This window comes from Oenanthe melanoleuca, chromosome 2, assembly GCF_029582105.1.
Source record: "Oenanthe melanoleuca isolate GR-GAL-2019-014 chromosome 2, OMel1.0, whole genome shotgun sequence".
Taxonomy (NCBI): domain Eukaryota; kingdom Metazoa; phylum Chordata; class Aves; order Passeriformes; family Muscicapidae; genus Oenanthe; species Oenanthe melanoleuca.
The window spans coordinates 59247792-59272588 of NC_079335.1; the positions used below are offsets into that span (position 1 = coordinate 59247792).

Below are 24797 nucleotides of genomic sequence, written 5' to 3' on the forward strand. Positions count from 1 at the left end.
GTTTCCCAGAAGTTTCCCAGCAGGCTCCTGGCAAATTCCCAGTAGTTTCCCGGTGGTATCCCGGCAGTTTCCCCGCAGTTTCCCAGAAGTTTCTCAGAAGTTTCCCAGAAGTTTCCCAGCAGTGTCCCAGCAGTGTCCCGGCAATGTCCTGGCAGTGTCCCCGCAGTTTCCCAGCAATGTCCCAGCAGTTTCCCGGCAGTGTCCCAGCAGTTTCCCGGCAGTGTCCCGGCAGTGTCCCCACAGTTTCCCGGCAGTGTCCCGGCAGTGTCCCAGCAGTTTCCCAGCAATGTCCCAGCAGTTTCCCGGCAGTTTCCCGGCAGTGTCCCAGCAGTTTCCCAGCAATGTCCCAGCAGTTTCCCGGCAGTTTCCCGGCAGTGTCCCAGCAGTTTCCCGGCAATGTCCCAGCAGTGTCCAGCAGTTTCCCGGCAGTGTCCCGGTAGTGTCCCGGCAGTTTCCCAGCAATGTCCCAGCAGTTTCCCGGCAGTTTCCCGGCAATGTCCCAGCAGTTTCCCGGCAGTGTCCCGGCAGTTTCCCGGCAGTGTCCCCGCAGTGTCCCGGCAGTGTCCCGGCAGTTTCCCCGCAGTTTCCCGGCAATTTCCCGGCAATGTCCCGGCAATTTCCCGGCAGTGTCCCGGCAGTTTCCCGGCAGTGTCCCCGCAGTCTCCCGGCAGTGTCCCAGCAGTTTCCCGGCAGTTTCCCGGCAGTTTCCCGGCAGTGTCCCGGCAGTTTCCCGGCAATGTCCCGACAGTTTCCCGGCAGTTTCCCGGCAGTGTCCCGGCAGTTTCCCGGCAATGTCCCGACAGTTTCCCGGCAGTTTCCCGGCAGTGTCCCGGCAGTTTCCCGGCAGTGTCCCGGCAGTTTCCCGGCAGTGTCCCCGCAGTTTCCCGGCAATGTCCCAGCAGTTTCCCGGCAGTTTCCCGGCAGTGTCCCCGCAGTCTCCCGGCAGTGTCCCAGCAGTTTCCCCGCAGTTTCCCGCGGCGCCGTTCCCGGCGCGGCCCGCAGGGGGCAGCCGAGCCCCGCGCATCCCGCCCGGCCCCGCCCGGCCCCGGCGCTCCCGCCGCCTCTCCCGCCGGGCTCCAGCCTCGCCCGGGTGTTCCTAATCCCGCTGCACCCGGGGGAGTAACTCAGGGTTTGGGGCTCTGCTGCACGGATTAGACTGAAAATGCGATTTGGAAGCGGTTTAACTGAGCCCGCACAAATATACAGCGAGGTAAAGTGATGGGAGCAGGGAGTTAATTTACGTTCTTTTTTTCGCTCCAGTAGTGAATGCACCTGTAGCTGTGGCTCGGGGGCTGCAGGTCCTCCCGCACTTGCATCCAAAATTCACATTAAGCTGTGAATAATAATATATAATATATATAATATAATAATAATATAGAAATTCAGAAAAAGCTTGCGTTTACTGAAGTGTGCTGGCTGACGCAGTTCTCAGTGTTTTTTGGTAGTCCTATAACTAAACGTCCTCTCCGGCCTTAGGCACAGGGGGAAGGAGATGCTGGTACCTGTGCGGGTACTGATGGGTGTCGGTCGATGCGCTGGGAGTGGCAAACACAGAGGTGGGAATCACTGCCTGGAGCACTGCTTCAGGGCAGATTGGCAGGACTTGCAGTGCTTTCTCCCATCGGAGGGAAGGAATTGTGCTTCCAGGCTGCAGCAGGGGATGTAGATGGCTTCCCCACTCCCCCTGCCTCCACTTTTCTTCTTTCTCCCCATTTAGTTAGGCTTTCTGCAAAATAGAGAGTAAACCCCCTGCAACAGAGAGTTGGCTTTTTGTAGGGTTGCCAAGAAGGGCTCATTTGCCTTATGGCAGTGGCAAACTCCTGCTCAAAATTACCTATTCCATGTGTTTCTTACCCAAAGCAAATAGCTTAGAGTGCCTGGCATGCTTTGTGTCCATGCTATGCATTGACTGAGTCTCCTCTTAGAAGCCTCAATACAAAAGCTATGCCAAATGTAAGGAGCATGAAGGGATTTCCCCTTGCCCTTCCATCACAGACTCATTACCAAATGCCTTGCTCCAGCCAGAGTTAAATTGTGAAATATGTGTTGAGTCACTATCCCTGGAGATATTTAAAAGATTCAGAGTTTAGGGACATGGTTTAATGCTGGAATTGGCAGTGCTGGATTCATGGCTGGATTTGATAGTCTTGAAGGTCTTTTCCATAGTAAAAGATACTATGTTTCTCCGTTGCTATGAATTGTTTCTACAACAAACCAGCTATTTCTCTCCTATATTTGATAATTAGTGACACATTGTGTCCCTTTTGGCTGCTTGCCCACTTCCCTTGACAAGTGCAGAGCTTGCATATAAAGCTCAAAGAGTCTTATGCAATTATTTTGGTTTGTGTTGTCTCTCTTTTCCTTGGTTGGGAATTGCTAGTGAACACAGTGCCTTCAGGCTGTAATTTCCTGTTGCATATTTTCTGAAACCATGTGAGGGATTGCTCCTGATGAGCTTTCCAGGAGCCTGCTGCAATTGAACTTGTCTAATTATCAGCCAGTTATAGCCTTCAGCTTCTTGCCACCCTTTTTCTCTTGTCGTTCAGGATTGTTTTATTTTCTCCTCCTGGGATTTGAGTGCTAATGTGGATCATGGAGTCTCTGACAGTAGGTGTCACAAGACTGTCTGGGTTAGCACAGAAAAATGTCAGGAAGAGAGGGCTCTGAGCAGTGGGGATGCTTCATAAAGGGTTTCTATGGTGCATATATCCTAGACCAGGGCTTACCAAGGGATATTCCAGGAGGCAGCCATGACTGTTGATGAGAGTGTACCACCCTTTTGCTGCTCTTCAGTGAAGGCAAGATCTGTGGGCAGAGGTTATTGTGAAGCTCCTGGGGCTGAAGGTGGCAGGTGGCTCAAAGGATACGTGAGGATTGACAGAAATGCCAGTAGGACTTGGAAGGATCATTCTGTGCACATCTGGTTTGTGCAGCAGAGCACTGGAGGAGATGCCCCAGCTGTGCCTGAAGAGTTGGGGACTCTCAGGGCTAGAAAGACCATCCAGCAACACAGAGCTGGTTGTGACAGACCTGTGTACCAATACACCCTGCTCACCACACAGTCAGCTGAAAGGAACACATCATTTCAAGGAACCTGATCGTAATTTCTGGGGGTTGCTGTATTCCTGGACAAAGTATTCACTGCCATGTATGCAGGTGTGTTTCTGTCAGCTTTCTCCTTATCTGCCTGCTTTCCCAGCCTCCTGCACCCAGTCCTTCAGGTCCTTGTGGGGCCATGCTCTAGCCTGCAGAAGCCTCACCAGGAAGACCCAGCCTGAGGGTGATGTTTCCTTCTTTTCTGAGGACTCAGGTAGAAAAATACAATTTATGACTGTGTTTGTGGAGCTGGGCATCTATCCAAAGGAGGATGTTGGGATCCTTGCCCTGGTTTCATGTGGTGTAAAGGGCCAGGAGTGATCAGTAAGAGCTTTGAATTCTCCTCTCCTGGTTGCTGAGAGTTTTCCTCCCCAAAACATCAGCTGGCACTGTGGCACCCTCAGGGTCTGCAGCCACCCTGGGTAAAGAGAAGTATTGTCATAAATTCCCCAAAGGATCACAGTCTCCTGGAGGCAGTGATATACAGAGCTTTCAAAGATCAGAGGTAGCTTGAAAGATCATCATTCTTTTCCTCAGCCCCTGAACTGCCAGCTTGTGCTGTCACAAGGCTCTGCTTAATATTGTGTGCCTGTATGAGTAAAAACAGGATCTGCTTGCTGGCATGGTACATTTCACACAGCATCTATGTCCCTCTCCTCCTTCAAATAATAGGATTTAATGAGCACAACTGAGTATTTGTGTTTATGTATAAAACCTCCCATGCATTTATTAAGGAGATGTCCAAAAGCTTTGGAAAAACAAGAAAAAAAATCTTTTCTTTCTTTTTCTTGTAAACTTCTATAAAATTGAATTCAGGAACAACTTAGTCATTGTTTCTCCCTTGCTGTAACTGGTTTCAGTGTGCCACTGTACTTAGAAAAATGTATTATATATGTTAGCAATTGTTTCTCTATGCCCAACACAATAGCTGAGGAGTTAAAATTGCTAATGATCTTTCCAGCAGCCCAGCTATTTTTCAGCTGCTCACTGAGGCCATTAATCAACATACCCAGGACTGCCTGAGCAACATTGGCTAGCAATTAACCTATGGGTATGGGTTGGTTTGTGTTTTTGTTTTTTTTTTTGTTATTACATTTCTATTCTAGTCTGCATGTCAAATAAAAATTGTATCCTAACACTTTTTGCTTTTGCTAATTGAAGAGTCTAGAAAACAAAAGTTCTCAGGCCTACACGGACCAGCTTGATAGGAGAAAGGAGGGCATCCAATATGCTGGGAAAATGTTACATTAAATGCTTCCTCAGATTGCTGAACATTACCTGTTCTACTTGTTCTTCCCAATATTATATAGATGATAGAATTGACATCCGAGATGTGTTGCTTTTAGTTACTATGTATTTTAAAATACTTATTGAAATTCTCCCTTGGGGAGAAAAGGAGCTGTGTATGTGTTCCCCTGACCTTTATAATGCCTTTAAACTCAGTGGTGCCACTGAGTGGTGGTATCCCCTCATTTTTCACTAGTGAGATGCAGCACCAAAATATTGCTGGTATTACTTAAGTGATGTCAGCAAAGTTACACCTGAGGAAATCTTCCCCTCTAATGTATTCTACTCTCTGCAAAATGTATTTGACTGGGAAGTGTTAGTGTGTGACTTTGTGGAGTTCCTTTATGTCCCAGAAGAAAGGAAACAGGAAAGTTAGTGAGAAATTGAAGAAACAGTTTGCCTCTGAAATTATTGCAGGGGGCTTTTTCTGGTTGGCAGGACTTTGTGAGATGGCAAATTGAAGATGTCCAAAGGAACAAACACACACCATAAGCAGAGCAGGTGCAGTATCCTACCTGTACTGATGTGGCTGCAGAGGACCCGTATTTCCCATCCTAGCATTCCCTGGCTGCTCTCAATGGAGATGGTCTGGAATCCTTAGTGTTGCCTAAAGCTGGGGTAATGTCAAGTCCAGAAACTGTGACCAGAAGCAGCCTGGCTGAAGCAGCAGGTGCACCAATGGCCAGGTTGCACCACAGACCCACTTCTGTCAGCCTTGGTGAGCAATGCAGGGAGGCTTTTCTGCCTGGAAAGGAGTTTTTCATGTGCGCATCCTTCTGCTGGTGGTATTTTAGAAGTGCTAGAGGAAATAGTGCAGACCTCTAGCACAGCCAGTAGTAGCTTTGGATCCTGGCAGCACAGGAAGGGCTAGTAAAAGAATTAAATTACTTGCCATGTTTCAGAGCCTGCTTGCATTGCTAAGATATACTTTTGGCTAATAATAAAGACAAGAGGGTAGTAATAAACTTATTACTAAAGTATCCACATCAGAATGACTTAATTTTCTTGTCAACCCAAAGTTTCAGTTTCCTGTTTATTTTCTTTCACCCCAGACTTTGCAGGGAATGTGTTCATACTCCATCTTAGGTTAGACTGAAATTCAGCATCACCAATTTTGGCAGAATTCGTCATCCAGCCATGCAATTCTAATACACAGAACTGTAGGAGAAGCCTAAATACAGTGATTCTCTTGGCCCTTATTTGTGTTAGAGACAATGCCAGTTTCTAGCCTACATCATTGTGGGGGAAGGAGTCTTCAACATGTGACACAAAAGCAAACAAAAAAATGTCTCCCAACACATTAAACATAACGCTCTTGCTTTCTTTTGGAGTGTGACTCATGTGTTTTAAATTATTACTGGAGCCTCAACTTCAATCCCCACTCAAAATAGCCCTGTTGCCTCTGATAAGAGAGGAGGATGTCACTTTACAGAATGTGGCAGCCCTTCTTATCTGCACTGGAATGAAAAAGCAGGCAAAAAGTGGGCAGGCCACATGCCTGAAAAAGAGACAGTTTAGTTCCCCTGAGCTCATTTAGTACCTTCAGCTCTGGCAAGTGTGAGATTTTGGGCTGAGGGACAGACCTTTCCAAGAGAGCAGTACAAGCTGAGTTAAAGAAACAGGAGCTGACACCAGGTCTGAGTGTAATGCAACCTAATTAAAATTAAGAGTGGTTGGAAATGTGTTTGGTTATATTCTGCAGGCAATGAAAGGCCATTTTCCTAAAAATGTTATCTTAATGATTTGCCCAATTTATATTCTTGTCTTTTCATTTATTAGTTACCTAAACCTTATAAAGCAGAGCTTTCTCCATCCTCATGAGGCAGGTGTGTATACAAATGGCAGGTACTGATGAAATGTTTACTGAAAAGATTAGCTTGTCAATGAGGCAAAGGATGGATATTGATCCTCCTCCTATGTTTGTCAACCTGTAACCTGTTTAAGAAATGGCCTACAGCAATGAAATCCAATCAAGCACTCTCTGCAGCTCCAGTTTTCTTGTAATATAGGGAGGGGATTCAATCACAATAAAGGAAATGAACCACTTATCATATAAATGAGGGTAAGGCAATTAACAGGTTACAGGTTCCAAGTGAGGAGAGTTCCCACTACAACACAGGATTAAACAATGGCTAGTCTGCACACCTGAGCTTTCCTGTGGTCTTTCTGCAGGGAAAGGTTGTTATTTGGCAAAATATGTGGCAATGTTGAGTTCAGAGGTTTAACAGAAGAGAGCACAGTGTGCCTTCCCTACCTATACCACTGCTTGATAGCTTTGTAATGGAAATGTTTTCAGAGGTGGCCAAAGCACCAAGTAATTATCAGCACTTGTCAATCCATAGGGCAACCTGAAAAACCAATTTTTATCTCTATGACAGTTGTGAGACTTTGCAGAACTTTTATTTTATCCAAGATCAGAAGAAAACTTCCTAATATGATCCTCCTACCCTCACCTCCCCCCAGAAATGTGTCTCAGGATCAGCTGTGTTGAAAACAAATGTTGGAACCACCAGGCTGCAGGTACAGCCTTCAATAGCTTGTCTATATTTATTTGCATGATGAGTAAGAGGGCACCATGATCTACAGATAAACTGATGTGGACCTCCAGCAGAGTGGATACCCACGTACAACATCTAATTTGTAGGTCCAGATCCCTGCCCTGAAACAGAGAACAGCAGCTGATGTTGAAGCATTGCCATTTAAGAGTTTCCATCTCCAGAAATAATACCAGACCTTGTTGGGAAAAGATGAGATCAAGTAAATTTTCCATTAGATCTTGGTATTTACAGTGGGTTGAGTTTGGCTGGGTATCAGGTGCCCACCAAGCTGATCTCTCACTCCCCCTCCTCAGCAAGACACTTGCTGAGGAAGTGAAGTGAGGGGAAAATAGGACAAAAAGAGGGGAAAACAGGACAAAAAGCTTATAGGTCAAGGTAAGGACAGGAAGAGATTATTCTATCTAGAACCTTGACACGTAAATCCAGTGCTCCAGCCTTTTTCAGCTAAAGAAGTGTGTCACTGCAAACATCTGCTCTGTGCTTAACCTAGAGAAAGTTTTCTTTCTAATCTTCTATCTCCAGTGCATTTTTTTTTTCTTTTCTAAATAATGTTCTTCGTAATGGATACCTTTATTGCTTCAAATGTGCACTGAAATAGACTCCATTGGATAAGCAGCCTTCAGTGAGAGATTATGCATGGCAGTCAGCAAAATGTGGGAATTCAGTGAACTCATGGACTTGGGGAAGGTGGGGAGGTACACAGCCCTCCATCCCCACTCCCTGTGTCAGCCAGACCAGGGCAGCCTGTCCAGTCTGACCCAGCAGCCTCCAAGCTCAACCAGCTCAGCTGAAAGTGCAGAGAAACCACAGCTGATCTAAAAGCCTTTCTGAAAAAGCAGCTTTCACTGCTGATGTCACCCTGGCCAGGAAGAACAAGCTCTTGTGGCAGTCTGCCAGCAGTGGAGAGTTAGTTTGAATTTTCTGGCAATTTACCTTGCTGAAGTAAATTGTGCTTTAAGAATCAGGAGTTGTAGGGGAGCAGTTACTGTGTTCCTTATTCATATTCCCCCTTCCAGTGATGACTAGTGCCATGTTTAACTCCTTCCAGGTCCATCCTCAAAAATGCCTGTCCAGTGGTGTAGAGAGCCCTTAAAAATTGTCTCTTCTTTTGTAGAATCATGAAATAGAATCACAGAATGGCTTGGGTCAGAAGGGACCTTAGAGATATCTTGTTCCAATCCCCCTGCCATGGGCAGGTTCATATTCAACTGGACCAGCTTGCCCAAAGCCCCATCCAGCCTGGATCTGAACAGTTCCAGAGATGGGGCATCCACAACTTCTCTAGCAACCTGTTCCAGTGTTTCACCACCCTAATATCTAATCTAAACCCACCCTCTTTCAGTTTAAAGCCATTCCCCCATGTCCTATAACTAGATGCCCTTTTAAAAAGTCCCTATTAAAAGCAAAATAATAATTGAATTATTAAAATTGGTAAAATCAGTGATTGGAGCTATTTCCTGTGAGTTTGAAACCTTACTTTTGTGACTTAGACTGACTCAGACAGCAGAAATAAGGATTAAATTAAAAGCAAATCTTAACAGTTTGAAATAAAAGGCTAAATCTTTCATATGCAATGGTGTTACATTTTTTATAAATAAGCAGTCTCATGTGAAATAAAAATGCTGAAATGAAGCTGTGACATGGTGGTTCATCTTCCTAAGTACAATAACCAAGCTCAAAAATTAGTGTAGCTATTGGAATAGTCAGGATAGAGTCAAACCCTTTAAGGTTCTTATGGCATTATCTTGCCATGCAGACACCTTGCTGGTACCAGTACCATCTGGTCCAGCATTCCCAGGTGGAGGTGTCTGCCACTCATTTTGCAGGAGAGAGGACAATCCTGTGTCTGTTCCCTCTATCTTCCTGATACCAGGTCCCCCAGAGATTTACTGTCTGCTTTGTTAATGATTAAGAGCTAACTACAGAAGGGCACATATCAAGTATGGACATATTATATGGGGCCAGAATTGAGGAGGAAGCCTCAGGCTTGTGTCCCATGGGCCTCTCTCCAGTATTAATCTTCTCGGTACATGAAATATTCCTCACCAATACATAACCTCACTTATTACTTCCTGCCATTAAGTGCAGCAAATACTCAGACACTCTTCTGGAACATCTCCAAATGAAATCTCAGAGTCATTACATTAACCTTTTCCATTATAGAGCAGAAGGAAATTAGCTATTGGCACACACAGAAATACTTAGAAAGTGGTATGATATTTCACATTACTGTATTTTTATACTTTCTAACAATGCAAAGAGTTAAACAAAAGCATTAAAAATCCTGCATGCTTCATTAAAAACTCTCAATTTCTCTATTTTCAGCAAAATAAGCCATCAGAGTTAGATTCTATAATTGACACCATTGCTTAGGGAACAAACCTATGAATCTTATTAGAGACAAATTCATTACTTTAAGTCCACCCTTAGGATGCAGAGCTCATAAAAGAAACCTCTGGAGGGTTCAGCTTAGGGGATGAGATGATTTCAGGCTGCAAATCTACAGATTTGCTGTAATTAACCTGAACTAATTATTGTCAGGCGATGGGTCAGACATCCTGGATAAAAGCCCCTGACTGGTTTTGTGGTCTACTGGGTTTTCAGCAAGAGAGCTGCTTGTTAAACAAAGAAAAAGTACTGAAAGCACAGCCCTATATATTCTTAAAGTAAAATAAATCTTTCCAGTCGGAGAGAATAGCAGAGTCTATTTAAAATGCACAGTCAATTGGCACACTGAAAAGTATCAATGTTTAATACTTTAGTTAGCTAGCTCACTGCAGGCAGCCATCACTAGCAATGGTCAAAAACAGCTCCTGGGTGGGCTGTGCTGCTCTCCCTCCACATGAAGAGCATTCCTGCCTGCCTGCCTGCTTTTGCAAATATCATGAGAAGGGATCCATTAAACAATTCTTTGTGCACTGCAGGTACACGTTCTAGTCCTGTAATGGATGCTGCCCTGTCACAACTTTACTGCTGCTTTCAAGGGCTAAGGAAGATGCACCAGTTCACCTACAGAAGCTTCTATGCCTGGCATTGGGCAGTAGGAGCTGGCTGGCCTCTACAAGATATGCTGATTATTCAGATCACCCCAATTTACTTATCACAGCTTCAAAAAGCAGTGACTAGACTATTTCTACCAACAGTGGAAGAGCTGTTTAGTGTTATTATTTCAAACACAGATTTTTGTACACATCTAAATTTCTAAATTCTGTTGTAATCAGTGGCCATGAGATTAAAATATTTTGGGGTCTCTCCATCCTTTGAAGTTTTCAAGACTTGGCTGGGCAAAGCTGACATGATCAGCTTCCACCTTGAGTGGGACATGACCTTCAGAAGTCCCTTCTGGCCAGCATTTCTATGACCCAGTGTGGTTAAAACAAGGTTACAAGGGGAACTCAGGAGCTGTACATTCTCAGAAGGAGATGCTAATTGACTGCCCATTGTTGTGAATTTCTTTTCCCTTCAGTCCAAAGGTCCAATGCCATTGCTTTTTCTCTCACTTCAGATGGTGTTTCTTGGCAGATGGTCACATATTTCTACTGCATGTTTCACTGATATTGAGCAATTTGTTTTCCATTTCCTCTGGTGTCCCTGATGCTGTGGGACTGAGCTTCTAACAAAGGACTCTGAACAAGGGAAGCCTGTGTGTGAGTGCAGCACAGTTAGAGCTGATTTTGGCATGATCACCTGCAAACCCTGGGATACACCAGTGAGGGAGCACAGGGTCAAGCAGTGGGGATAGTCAGTGGCTCTTGTCACATGGGCAACTTAAAATACCTTGGTGACATTTTAACTCACTTGAATGTGACTTAAATGACTTCAAATTTTGAGTCACCTGATAAATGCAAGGTCTCTCCTCTGCTGAATGGCAGTGGAGTTTTTCAGGTTCCTCATACAGTCAGGTGCTCCCAAATAAAACTTTCTGCCTCAGAAGAGTATTTTGAGTGTAAGGCAGCCTCATATCTGCAAACCTAATGGGATCCATAGAGCTTCAGAGGTCTTGAAATTGAAAGAAATTCTGACTAAATAAATTCTGACTAGAGCTTTTTTAAATCTTCTGTGTATTGCATTGATCAGTTTGTTACTGGTTTTCACTATTTGTATTTCATCATCTTTTTTCCATCATTAGCAACCCTCCTACTGGGATAAAGACATTTCCTAGCAAGCAGAGGATTAAAAATTACTGATAAGAATAGCTGGAAATCTAAACAGTTGAACTGAAGGGAGGGATTGATACTGAGCATAACACTACTTTTATGTGGAGGCAGCAGCACAAGAGCTCTTCTGTAGATCTGAATGTTCTAGGTGATTGGATCCTGTAATCAAAGTCAGAAGTTATTCATTACCTGAAATAGATTTTGAAATGCACAAGTAGCAGCATTTAAAGCCTACTAACATTCTTCAGGAGGCAGGCAGTTCTTGAAGTACATAAAATTCTCAAGTTTTATGTGTTGTGAGGACATCCTGCAAACTAAGATCATTAAAATATCCCCTGTCTGACCCTGTAAATATCAAGCATTGTTTCTGTTTCCTGATTTGGGCATCCCCATAATAATGATGCATCTTCCTATTGGGAGAGCAGGGAGAGTGATGCCAGGTAAAAAAAACAGCTGACCCAGCTGTACTTCAGCCTTACTCAAGCATCAGACTTCTGATCTTGTTGTAAACAGCACCTTCCTCAATGTTAACAAGCTTGCCCACCACTGACTGCCCTGTTTACAGAAAAAAACTGCTCCTCTAGCAGCAGGAGGTGAGCCTCCACACCCCTCACTTCATGTCCTGGTCAGCTGTGACTGGAGCTTCAGCCGTGACTTTTAGAGAGCTGATTTCTCCCTGAAGAGCATCAACTTAGGGCAAAAGTAGGCAAGCTTGCTCTGTGCCTGTTTGTGAAGATATTGCAAATAAAAACTATTTTCCAGTGAATGGAAAATCCTGACTGTGTCAGGAAAAGCTGCAGTTATCAAGCATCACCACTGTATGCCACTACAGACTAATTACTCTAGTGGATCCCAGAGATGAGGCACTGCTACAGCAGACCCTCAAGAAACACTTAGTTAATATTAAATTGTAATCCTATTACCTTTAGATGTTCTCAGTGCTATTAATCTCACAGTTTCAAAGTCAGTAGTTTAAAAATGGATTATCTGAAAATCACAATGCCATTAACCTCTTTGTGTATATATCTTTTTTAAGCACAGGAGCCAAGAGGAGTAAAAACAATAATAAATTTATGTTTTCAGTATCTTTCTCCTTAAGATACTTTCTCCTTAATTTGAAATTCATCAAAAAAGCACCAGCCATGGAAAAGACTATTTTCATAATCTATTTATGTTAAAGATAAAATAAACATGAATAATCAGAAATGTATTATCTCATCCACTGTCTTTTATAAGTTCTCTATTGGACTCGCACAAAATTATCCTCAGATTTATATCCTAGCAATAAAAAATGTAAATAAAATGCACTACAGAAGAATTATTGGTTAGATATCTTGAAACAAATTTCTAGAGTTAATTTACACCCTAATAAAATTTTTGTTGAAAATTCACTAATGCTTTTGCAAAAAAGTCTTTGCAACACAGACTACTGTGCCAAAGTAAGAATTAACTTCTTGCTGACAGAACATGAAGAACTTCCTAAGTTTGTGTATAAATGCTTAAGTAAGACTCTGAGTGCATAAGTTAGCACTTACATGCTTTGTGAATCATACCCTAAATTTGGTCTCTGTTTCTATTGCTTTCTCCTACAGAGTTGAAATCTTAAAAAAATATTTTCCTTTTAGGTCTCTTCTGTTTTCTGATCATTATCATTCATTGTTTCTATACCTGGTTATTAATAGACTTAAGCAACTGACTGTTGCTGTCTCTATGAATTCCTATTCTTATGCTTTCCTCAGTTTTTATTCTGTCTGCAGTTTAAATGATTCTTTGCTCTAGAAAAATCCCTGTAAGATGGGTAGGAGGGGGAGAACCAGTGCAAGGAAATTAGTAATTATAGAAACTGTCACTTCAACAAAGTAAACTATTCCTAGAATTTTTTAGTATATTTAGTATATCTTACAAAAATTGTAGGGAATGGGTCCTTCATCTTGAGCACAGAAGCTAAGTAATGTGGAATTGTGGTCTCACTGAGAGCTGGGATGTTTAAATTCAAAACTTCACAATTATGTTCAGAATTATCTGGCACAGGCTGCATCATTGCTTATCCCAGGGAAATGACAGACCCCCTTGGACTGCATCCTTGCCATTCCCTGTTCAGTGAGGAAGATGGGTGATGCAGCACTTGGAGAGTGTTTCCTTTCATGCCTGGGACATTTGCTCCCCTTTGAGCAACTCAGAGATGTCTTTCTTTTGCCTGTGCAAAGGAGCTGTGTGACCTATTTACAAAATGGATTAATATGAAAAACAGCATTAAACAGATTAAATGGCAGGGAAAAAGCCCCAAGAAAATGAAATCTTCCTTGAAGGTGTACTCTTTGAGGGCTGAGACATGCACTTTGCAAGTAACATCCCTGAATTGTTTCAGTGCTGAAGATCTTTTCAGCTGATTTTACAGAGCTCCTGCTAGAACTTGATGATGTTACTTCTGCTGCAATGCCACAGCAATTTCATGGAGAGGTACAAATTGATGTATTCTTTCTAAGAACCCTTCCTTGTCCTCTGGAGTTTTTCTGGGCATTGTAACCCATGATTGCTACCACGAAACTGGATCCAACCCAAATATTTAAATCTAGACATGACTTCAATCATCTACTGAGTTTTGTCTCCCCAATAATTAGTAACTACTTGTATGTTTGACATTAGAATTTACAGTTCTGTAACCACCCCCTTTTCTGGCTGCAGTATGATATTTGAGCTCTGAAAGGGTTATTCCAGTCCCAGAAATGAATGAATCCCTTCCACAAGAGTTAGCCTCTTAAAATAATTATTGGGGAAAATGGAAGTGTAATCATTAGTCCAATAATGGCTCTAATGGAAGGAAGCATAAATTAAGTCATATTGGATCTCTGAAACACTAGATTAGGCAAATTAGAGATCTGATTTTTCTTTAAAAGCCTAAATCTATAGTAGTAAGTACTAAAGGAGGGCAGTGCTGGATGTGAGAAGAAAATAACTATCAGCTGTGAAATATCTTTGGACTGTTTAGCAACATTACCATTCACAGCCACGGAATACATTACATTTTATTGTAAACTTCGTTCCTCAGAGAAGTATAAATCTTGAAAGTGTGTCAATACTTGGCAAAGTAAGCAGTCTCTGGAGGCAAAAAATGTTTAAGACCATCTATCAAGAATAAGAAGTTGATAGCAATTAAAATCAGAGCTGTTTATGTATAAACATAAATTGCAGAGGTAGCTTAAAACTGGCCAGTAAAAATCTTGGCTGGGTGGAAATTCCAATAGCAAAAGACTGAAAAAAGCAACATCTGAATTTTAAAAACTGCTCTTGTGGCATACATAATTTCTTTAGCAACAATATTTTCTATGAAATTTTATTGCATTGAGGAAAATGTATGTGTTTATTTATTTTCAAATCCAGGTATTCTTTAAAAAACACCACAAACAACAAAACCCAAAACCCACTGAACAACAGGTAAAAAGAAAATAGCTTGGATAAAATATTACTTATAGTAGATAAGCACTAAACCTGGTTATATTTCAATGCTTGCTATTACCCCAAAGAGATACAGAGAGGGTTGAAGAATGTTTTAATGTTAATTACTATATAATAATAATGATTTTTAAAATTATTGTGTATTAAAAGGGAATTATTAGTTGTATTTCTTTAATGTGTGGGATTCTCACAAATAGACCATTGTGGGCAGTCAGCATGATTTTATTGCTTTTCTCAACAGTTACTGCACTAAAAACTTCAGTGGAATGAGAGTCCACAGAATAAGCACTGGGGGCTCTTCCTCTCCTGAAGAAGAAAGGGACTGGCCTGTGTAACCCAGGCACTGGGCACCCAGCTGCTGGTTTGAAAGGAGTGTGTTGGTCTAGTTCCAGGTTTCTGGTCCAGTGGTCAGGCTTGTGTCACTGTGTTTGGGTCAATCCTTGAGGAGCACAACCAGAGCACCAATTAGTGCAGTGCTGGAGGGGATGTGCTGGGTTCCAGGTGGACCCTGCCTCTTCTACCAAGACTTCCATGACTTTAGGAATGGTAAATAAAGCCAGAGAAGCTGTTTCCTTCCTTAAAACATGGGGAGGTGTGAAGAAGACACCAATTTCAAGTACTACAGTTCTCAGGAAGCTTGAAGAGCTGGGGTGCTGTGCCCACAGTGACCCCCAGTCCATACCATGGGAACAGGGAAAAACTTGCTGGCAGCAGGAGCAGTGCCAGGCTGCTGGGTGGAAGGGAGAGACCTTGGCTACAAAAAGTGGGATTGAATGCTGTTAAACAGAGCATAATGTACAATGTTTATTTGAAATTAATGAGGCTTGCATGTCTTCAAAATGCATTTTAATATTTAAATTGCTGCAAAAGTAAATTATTAAAATAAAGTGTCCATGAATTATCACCCTTGATCTCCCAAGCCTCAGTACTACAAAATGAGAAACAAAGAGTGCCTAGGTCAGTGAGGTAAAGGAAAGGCTGTCCCCTTTCCATGTTGAATTTTTTACACTGTCAGGTTACCTCTTTTCATTTCTGTTCAGCTGTGGGAAAGATGTCTCAGGAAGGAAGACTTAAAATGGGACCCAAATCAGGACCTAGTATGTATGAGAGATTTTGGTGTTCCAGACACTAATATCTACCACTGAGGGAACAGAGGAAATCCACCCACATAAGAGGATTAATTCTGCCATCAGACAGAGAAGAAACAGCTATGTCAGGACCTTCCTCTCATCTTCCATACTTTCAGAGGAAGATCAGTCCAGCAACTATTCTACATCTCCTCCAGAACAGTGCAAGAGAAGAGGACTTTGTTAAGTGCTCCCAGCTTTTTAGAGGAAAAGTGTCTGAGCTTCCTCCCAGATTTGCAGGGCTCCTGCTCTATACACACACTGTGAAGAAAACCAGAATAAGAGAGAGAGTGAGACAGCATTTCATTGCAGAGAGCTGCTAGACCTTGAATCTCTCCCTTCCTCTGTATGAAGAGTCCTTGGACAAAGGACTAGTCTTCTCTCTTTTGCTTGCAAGAGCAGGAATACTGATGGGTCCCTTACTAACACAAGGAGTAAAGGGAAGCCCTAGGAAATAACAAAAGCATTCTGTTTTTTTTTTTTAAATTAGGCTTTGCCTTACACCAAGAATTTGTGAGAATTTCATAGAACAAGACATGAACAAATCAATAGAGGAAACAGCATCTGAGCCACAATGCAGGCATTCGATGTCTCCTTGTGCATTAAATTACCCAATTAATGTTTCCTGTTGCCTTAGCCTGCTCTAATAAGGCTTGACTGTCGCTTATCAGCCCCTAATCTTCTAAATGATGAGCAAGAACTGCAGCTGGATTTACAAGAGCCTTTGGGGCACAATACCAAACTCCCAGAGTGCCAAAGATCCATCCTTGGAATTACGCTTATTATTCATTATCATTTACTTCACACAGATATCCACTAATAAGATCAGATTGACTTTATTATTTATTATTTATTTAGCGCTATTAAAATAGATACACAGGACAATCAAACTGTGAGTATAAATAATCCCACAAAAAACCAAGTTTTTTGTTGCATTAAAATATCATTTTAGATACCAATACCCCTTTGAGCTAACTGAGTTTGCCTGCTAGTTGGGCTCATTTTTCCTGAGAGGCTGATATATAGTTTACAGTGTTTTGGGGTAAGAAAAATTTTTCCAGAGTAACCGAAAATAATTTTTCTGGGCTATATTCATGAGTTAGCTAATTAGAATAAAGATGTTGGAAAAGAGTGGCACGTAATGAGTAACTAACAGGGATGAATGATTTTTAACAGACAATGGCAGTGTCTTCAGAATGGTAAATATTTTCCTGCTGTATTATAAAAAATAAATAAATCTATTTTACTAAGAGAGACTTCTTATGAACTGTGAGGCCAGCTGGGGGGAGGAGTAGATTCATTTAGATAAAATGCTATTAAATTGCCTGCATAGTGTCCTGTCAGACAACTATTGATCCCATCCCATGGGAGAAATTGATTTCTGTGCAGAGAGCTGTGTGCTCTCTGCAGTGTCTTGCTCCAGCACTATTGCTCTGGTAATCACACGCTGCTGCCTCTTTGCCTTTCTCTCTCTTTCTGTCTATTTGTTGTGCAAAGAGTGATTGGGAGACAAGGAGGATTCAAATTGCAATATTTGTTGTTATTTCACCTTTCCAATTATATTCTGTTAAATATGTAAATAGTTCATCTGAGTTCTGAATGTATGAATGTGCTGAAGCAGTCTGTGAGGAAGGCTTCCAGGGGGATGGATGCTTGTACCTTTGTTCTCCTGTAGACCTATAAGAGCTGACTCAGTGAAGGGATTCTGAATGCAGCTGAGAATTCTCCCTGCTTCAGCAAAGCCACCTAGGCTACCTCTCAACACAAATCTAAAAATGGGAAAATATTTCAAATTTTTAACGCCAAAATTACGTAAAAGCTGAAATGTGAAATGATGAGTGATTAAGCATCCTTGCTTTGGTTTCCTTCTTTTAGGCATAAGTACCCTTTGTCAGGTCTCATTAATGTGAGTCATTTCTTAACAAGACAAAAATACCTGAGGTCAAGTAATGACAACATTAAAGTTGAAACCCACTTTTAGATCTTCCCCCTTTGAATAAGAAACAAGGTCTTTAATTGTCATGAAATGGTCACACATTGTTTCTTGATAATACAGCTTCAGCTTGTCTGATGAGTTATGTATGTACTTGACTTTTTCTAGTATTTCTTATTATTCTTACATTGGTATCATTCTTATGACTCATTTATCATCATCATCAGTGCTAAGAAGTTGTTGGAATGTCAGCTTGTGGGGATCAAGGCCCTTGCTGTTCTCTGGGACCATAACTTGGCATTTGCACATGGAGAAAACTTCTGAATGGGAAAAACTCAAAGGTAGACCTTGTGATTTCAAATCATGCTAGTGCTCAGGGCATAGAGGGGAAAAAAGATCTGTTGGTAGATCACAGCTGTATTTTAGTAGTCCCAGGCTGCTGCATTAGACATAGGAAGGAAACTGTAGGATGGATCCTCCTGGAAGATTTTCAAAATGTGACAGAACAAAGTCCTAAGTAAATAAGTCTAACATTAAGGTTAACCCTTCTTTAACAGAAGTTTAGATTAGAGAACTGCCCTCATTCTCCTCACACCAAGGACTCTGAAACTAAATTTTTCTATGATTTTATTAATTCAAGTCCTGGTTGCATTTAAACATTTACCCAAGGTAGCTCCTCTTTAGGACATCAGCCCTAGCCTATGAAATGAAGTCCTGCTTTTCAATAGCCTTTTAATGCTTTGGATACACAGCAAGTGAGCATACATTTATTCTCCTCCTCATTAGTCTCTCCTCCATGCTAGCATTTCATCACTCAACATACAGTTCAACTTGCTTAGACTGGAGGCAAACGATGACTTCTCATGTGTGCTCTGGAAAGTGCCCAGGCAGCAGGGAGAAGACCATGTCTGACAGCCTAAGGTGCATTCCCTAGCTGAGATGGGAATGCTCAAGCAGGGGATCAGGAATCATTGGAGATCACTGATTGCAGCTCCCCAAATTCAGCACCTCTCAACTTGTGTCCTGAAGGTGTGAGATTCTCTCCCTCCATCTTGGAGTGGAGAAGGGGAAGAACAAGCTGTGCCATGTGGTTTTGTTTGAAATACAGAGGGAGGGAGGTGATAGAGTAGGGAGAATGAGGGGCCAGAAAGACAGAAACAAGATGAAAGTGTGGGGTAATTTGCATGTGGGAATTTGCATAGGGAACGGACATTCCCTATGTGTACTTGGGGAAACATCACTGTATGAGCACATATGGAGGAAAGGAGTCATGTGAGGAACAGCAAAAAGAACCTAACAGTGAGACCACTATCAGAGAAAATGGGCTTTCTTCCTTATCTATTCACACCTATCATAACTTGGCAGGGGAAGTTTCAGTCTGACTGGGACAAAGCTGACACCTTGCTGCAAGTAAATGGGGACTAGAAATTACTGTGAAAGGGACCTTAAAAACTCTAGAAGCAGACAGAAGTCAGTCCTGGGACATTGTTTTTTTTTGTTGGTTTTTGTTGTTTGTTTTGGTTTAGTTTGATTTTTTGTTTGTTTTGTTTTTTGTTTGATGTTTTTGTTTTGGTTTTTTTGCTTATATGTCTCTTTTATTAAGTAGAATTTAATTTGATTGCCTATTAGAAGTACATCTAGAAGGAACTGCTGGCTGCCCCTTACTGAGTGTTTCTATGTTTCTCTCTCACAACAGGGTGACTTTTGCACTGTAATTACCTTTTTATTTTTTGTAAAATAAACAAAGTAAGCTCCTTGCAATTGAAGAGTCTAGTGTTGTTAAACCCAGGATTTTCCTAGGACAGCCTTGCAGTCCAAGTACTTCAGCTTCCATTGGCTTGTGTTTGTCTGTGATTCAGAGAATATTTAATCAGGGAAAGAACTGTCCCTCACCTCAGTCCCCCTTAATTTAATGCAAGAATCCATCATTTTAACAGAATCTTTATTTGTGCACATGGAAGGCTTTGCCTTTCATAACAGGGAGGTCATAGAAGGGAGGAAATTGTCAGAACTGATGGTGAAGAATTAACTGCTTGCAGAGATTATTTGTGCACTGATGTTTTTCTTCTATTCAGCGTCTTCCTCCTTTTCCACCCATGGCTAAGGAGAAATACAGAGAAAAAGTGAGGACAATATAAAGCAAAACAGGAAAATACACAGACTATACAAGAATTGGCCACAAACCTTCCCAGGTCAGAAACCAAAGGTCCCTGTTCTTATTTGAAAGGCACTTTTTGAAATTAAGAACTTCAATTCTGTCTCCAAAGCTCCTCCTAACCCCACAGGATCCTACTAATGTAATTAGCATCCTTACTGATGCTTTCAGGTATAGACTAGGCTCTCTCATAATTTGGTTTGTTTTATCTGGGTGTGGGTTGCATTAACCTGGCAGAGTGATGAGGGAGATTTCTGTTGTTCTCTGCTTTGAGCTGGTAAGTGCAGGCAGATTCCTCTGGTTTTGACCCAGTGAATTTCCTTTAAAAGAAAGAAAGCTTAGCTGTTCTGAAAGGCCCCAAGATTCCTGTCTGTCAGTCAGATAACTCCATTCTCATGGTTCACTGTTTTTTCCCAGTTTATATATACTTCATATGCTCAAATGTGGAGTTCTTGGTTTAATCCTAAATTTGTGATTGAAAAATAACTATTGAACTGCCATGGTGATGCTGATGAAAGCATATCTAAAAGTCCCTTGGGCTTTTTTTTTCTGTCACTCTGTTTTGTATTTCTGACTGCTGTCCACTCATACCTTTGCAAGTTTGTGGCATAGTTATTTCCACTAATTCCTCAGTTTCATCTTTCCACTGAGTTTAAAGAAGCAAAAAAAGTAGAAGTATTGCTTCAAGTAAAAAGCAGCTACTCCTATCACTTGCATCCCTTCATCTAGTACATGTGCAGTAGATTATCTGAAATATTGCTGACTGCTCTGAAGCAGTTTGTTAATTCTTTATGGAGAGGGTTCTCACTTACAGATGGACTGGACAGTGGAAGTTGTGCCACCTCTGGGAACTCCACCTCCATGAGTTGTGGCCTCACTGGACATCGTGCTGGAAGCCCTGGATCCACCAGAGATCCCACTGCTGGTATAACCTGATGAGTGGGTTGTGCCTCTGGCACCTAGAACAGGTACAAAGGACATGTTACTGACAAAAAACCAGGAAGGAACCTTACAGGACAATTATAAACGACTGTTTTTAACAATTCAAGGCTAGCATATGCATCAAAAGAGAAGGTGACTGCTGATTGCTTGACTTGGGGAAAGGATATTATCATTGCTGTTGTGGAGTTCCCAGCACACAAAGAAAATTTATGGCTTTTGCACAGACTGTTTTTGATAAACCTGGATTTCCAAAATAGTTTCAGCACAATTTGCCTCTGCTGAAATTGCACTTTTCTGTGGAGCTGCCTGAGGACTGTGGGACAAACTTCTTTCCTAGTAGAAACTGGGAAAGTTGCCTACTTTCCTATTACTTTCCTAGTAGAAACTAGGAATTGTTGCACTTTCTGTTCCAAATGAGGGACATGTTCCTTTCACTTCACTTTCCCTCACATAAACCTGGTACAACAAGTTGTGGTAACCAGTGGCCAATTTATATGTATATCCTCCTCTCAGTCTAAATAAGCTCCAAACAAAACATTCCTTTGCAAACTCCTCTTCTCCTGGGAGAGGAGTAAAGCATTAGTGATGACAAATGTTAGTGATAATGCTTAAAGCATTCCTGGAGGATGCTCAAATATTTTGGTGATGAGCTTGTTATAACATCTCCTGTAAAGTGATCCTGAACAATACTCATGCCCCACTGCAGAATCCTTCGAGCATGTTTGTGCTGGGGGGAGGAAGGGTTACAGTCTCAATGAAAAGGTTAAGAAGATGTGTTTGGAGAGATTTCAGTGAGCACCTGCGGAAATGAAATCAGGCCCTTTTAGCTCTCAATCAGGCAAAGAATGTGTGGCAAGCTCTCCTGCTGCAGGGAGCCAAAGCTCACACCTGTCTTGGCAGTGTTACAGAGCTAGCATTTCCCACATGGATAAAAGCTCTTTTGGAGCATCTCCTGTTGGCATGGCTAAGGTTCTCTTGAGTCATGCAGGCTTCTCTTCCCCAAAATGGTGGTTTTCATCAAAGTCCACATTTAACAAAGAGGTTGCAAAAATAAAACTAGGTGTAGTTAAATGCTTATTTTGCTTCTGTTTCTTAATAAAATTCTCAGCACACAGAGGGGTAGAAATCTTCAGTGTTTTAGTTTAGAACAGACAGCTTTGTGCTCTCTGTGAGGCACCTCCACTGAAGACTTTGCCACTGGTTATGAGTGTGCTGTACCACCCTGATCTGTAAGAGAAGGCAGCTTGTGCAGCTGACATATGACTAGAGAGAGCAACTGGCATCTCCTGCTTCCCAGGATTTCTGCTGCTAAGGCAGCGTGGTGCCTGAGAGCAGCTCCCCTCTCTGCTTTTCACTGCCTCTGTCCCCCTCCTCTCCCGACTTTCATACTCTGTCCCTTGGCTGCTACTATCCCTTAAGCTCTTTCCTACTGAATATTCAATGAACACTATATTCAGCAACCTAAACTCACTGATCCAATCATACTAAGTGAAAATTAAAACAATGCCTCACAGGAGTCACATGCAGCTTGTCTCTGAATGACCCTTATGTCACCTATTCCCTCACTGTCTTGAGAGCCTCACTCCATGAATAATACTGGCAGCAATGTAAATCATATCTTAAAACAAAAAATCTAACTTCTTTCACTTCAGTCAAGCTTGACACACTTTTTGCTACTACAAGATGCCCTGAATCTGGACCCTGGCTATCTTACCTGGCCAACCAGCCATTTCATATCTGGAAAAGTCACATTCAGTTCCATCCTTCAGATTTCTACCTGCTAATTATGGAAGTAGTAGACCAGTGGTAGACCAGTATGGCAGAGTTGCCCACCTATAACCAGCCTGCTGGTTGACATACCTTTGACACATGGGACATGTGGGTCTGAGACCCTGAAGGGAAGAAGGGTTTTGAAGACCCTATCCAAGGTCAGAGAGCTAATTGCTGAGCTTCTGGGTGAAGCAGGGTTGCATGGGGCACCCTGTTCTGTGGAGTCATGCCTGTTCAGAGGATGCCTGCTGAACCAAGTCACACAGACAGGTCTGGCAGGGAGAATGCCTTGTGCACAGATGTCAAGGGATCTGGGGTTAACCAAGTGCCAGGCTGGTGAGAGTCATCTGGTCAGGGACTGCTCCGAGCCAGCAGCAGAACAGCAAACATGGGTTATCCCATGTGAAAGGCAGCTATGCCTTTTTTAGTACTTAGATAGGGATGTCAAGGATATGTATACACATTCCCTGTATGAATTCATCTCTTGGACTACAACTCTCTCCTCTACAGAGTTTGTGTAAGGTTTTAGGAGTTCTCCCTGCATGGCTGTGTGTGTTAACACAAGAGCAAGGGAAATCTGATAATTTTTATAAAATGTAGCTACACAGATCATGTTCTTGCATAAGTGCATCATTGCTTTTTGCCACCATGACTCTTCATATTATTGATGATTCCTGGCAGAATGGAGAGATAGCACAAACTTCAAGTAAACACTGTCCAAAACCTCATGAATAGCACATATGTATAATATGTAGATGTTCACTCATGCATGGTATGTACACACACAGAAAACATCCCAAATAATATCCCACTCATAGCACACAGTTAATAGCACACAGAGGAACCTCCTTTCTTCAGTGCCTTACAGGAATGTAGGAGAGAAGAGATTATTTGGTAAGCTTATTTTCAAGGAGCAGCAGCTGTCTGATCCTATGTGTCATCCTATGATCCTGATGTCTGATGCACTGAGCCACAAAACCACACGCACAGTCACACACAGAACTGCTCATACCCAATTCCTGGAGAGTAGAAGTGGGGCCTCCAGAAGGCACACCTCCCCCAGAGGCTCTTGCTTCTTGGGACATCAGGGATGAAGCAAGAGATCCTGCTGAGATGCCAGAGGGAGTGAACCCAGCGTTGCGGACGTTCTGGTCAGCCATGCTGCTTCCTGCTGCTGAGAATTCCAGCCCAGAGACTGCTCAGCCCATCTTTTTATACACTGTCCAGGTGGCAGTGAGGAAACGAAACTGCTGCCAGGATAAGGGAGAATAGAAACTGAAACTGATCCTCAGGCAGAAAACGAAACTGAACTTTGTCAATAGGCCTTTTCATTGCTGTTGCCAGGACGGAGTTTAGGCAAACCAAATGATTTCCTCTCATGGTGCTAAAACAAATCTCTAGTGCATGACTGGTTGTTTGGCAACTGATGCAGCTAAAAGCTTTGCTTCTTCACTCTTTTGCATTGCAGCTTATTGCACTGAACTGCATCTGTAGAAGGAGCTGCCTTGTTTTAACAATTCATACAACTCTAGAAAAAGCCATTAAAGTGGTGACACGCAGAAACTTCAGGTGGATTGGTTATCACATCCAGAGTTCAGCTGTGGTACAGCTACCCCTGAAAGCACTGAGCTGGAAATCAACCCAGCCAGCAATGGATGGTTGGAATTAATTTCTATATGGAAGGAACTGTGAGGAGACCTTGTGTTGTACGAGCAGATTGACACAGATGCTTTGTTCTTCTTCATGCATGTCCCTCCAAAGCAGAGCCTCTGCCTTTAATGGACAGGCCTTTGCAAATGGCACACATGCCTTTCTTAGCCAGGAGTTTAAACAAGACTCATTAAAAATCCATGGACCTCCCTTAGATAAAGAAGAATATCTGATTAGGTCACATTACCACAGGAATGGCTGTCAAAGAGGAAATACACAGAATAAAACTATAGTGTTTTCACAATAGTGTGATATCTGTATCTTGTACATGGTGGGTTATAGAACAAAGAATATGAAGTCTGTTCCTCTTCTTATATGTGCTATTTATCTGAGCAGTGGAATATCTGCCCCTAATATCTATTCCTAAGCAGCAGTGATCTTTTAACTCTTTTCTTTCATTAACTTCTCTTTATTTCATATATGTTAGTTTTCTTTAATTCTAATGACAGTTATTTTTGTTTTCTACTCTGCTTGCATTAGGTCTTCTGTAATTATGAGGTATCTTTAACCCCAAAAGTTCTCAGATTCCTCATTTATCATTTTAATTATTCAATGTTATAAAATATCTAAAGTTGAGGCTTAAATGCAGGTAAAATTCAATGTAAG

At 42.1% G+C, this 24797-nt stretch overlaps 1 protein-coding gene across 1 annotated transcript; it reads right to left on the bottom strand.

Moving 5' to 3' along the window:
• Positions 1-19539: 19539 nt before the first annotated feature.
• LOC130249337 (interferon alpha-inducible protein 27-like protein 2B) lies at positions 19540-23677 on the bottom strand. The gene is made up of 3 exons (XM_056484019.1): positions 23494-23677; positions 20582-20728; positions 19540-19714 (listed from the first exon to the last, which is right to left on the bottom strand). The coding sequence occupies exons 1-3, from the start codon at positions 23639-23641 to the stop codon at positions 19686-19688; spliced, it is 324 nt and encodes a 107-aa protein (XP_056339994.1). The 5' UTR covers positions 23642-23677; the 3' UTR covers positions 19540-19685.
• Between the last annotated feature and the right edge of the window lie 1120 nt (positions 23678-24797).

What these genes read in the sequence shown, in the direction of transcription:
- LOC130249337 (XM_056484019.1), bottom strand. Translation starts at nt 23,641, where the DNA reads ATGGCTGACCAGAACGTCCGCAACGCTGGGTTCACTCCCTCTGGCATC. An exon ending in TTCTACTCTCCAGGAATTGG is followed by an intron (nt 20,729 to 23,493) that starts GTATGAGCAGTT and finishes TACCTGTTCTAG; the next exon opens with GTGCCAGAGGCACAACCCAC. An exon ending in TTCCACTGTCCAGTCCATCT is followed by an intron (nt 19,715 to 20,581) that starts GTAAGTGAGAAC and finishes ATTTCTCCTTAG; the next exon opens with CCATGGGTGGAAAAGGAGGA.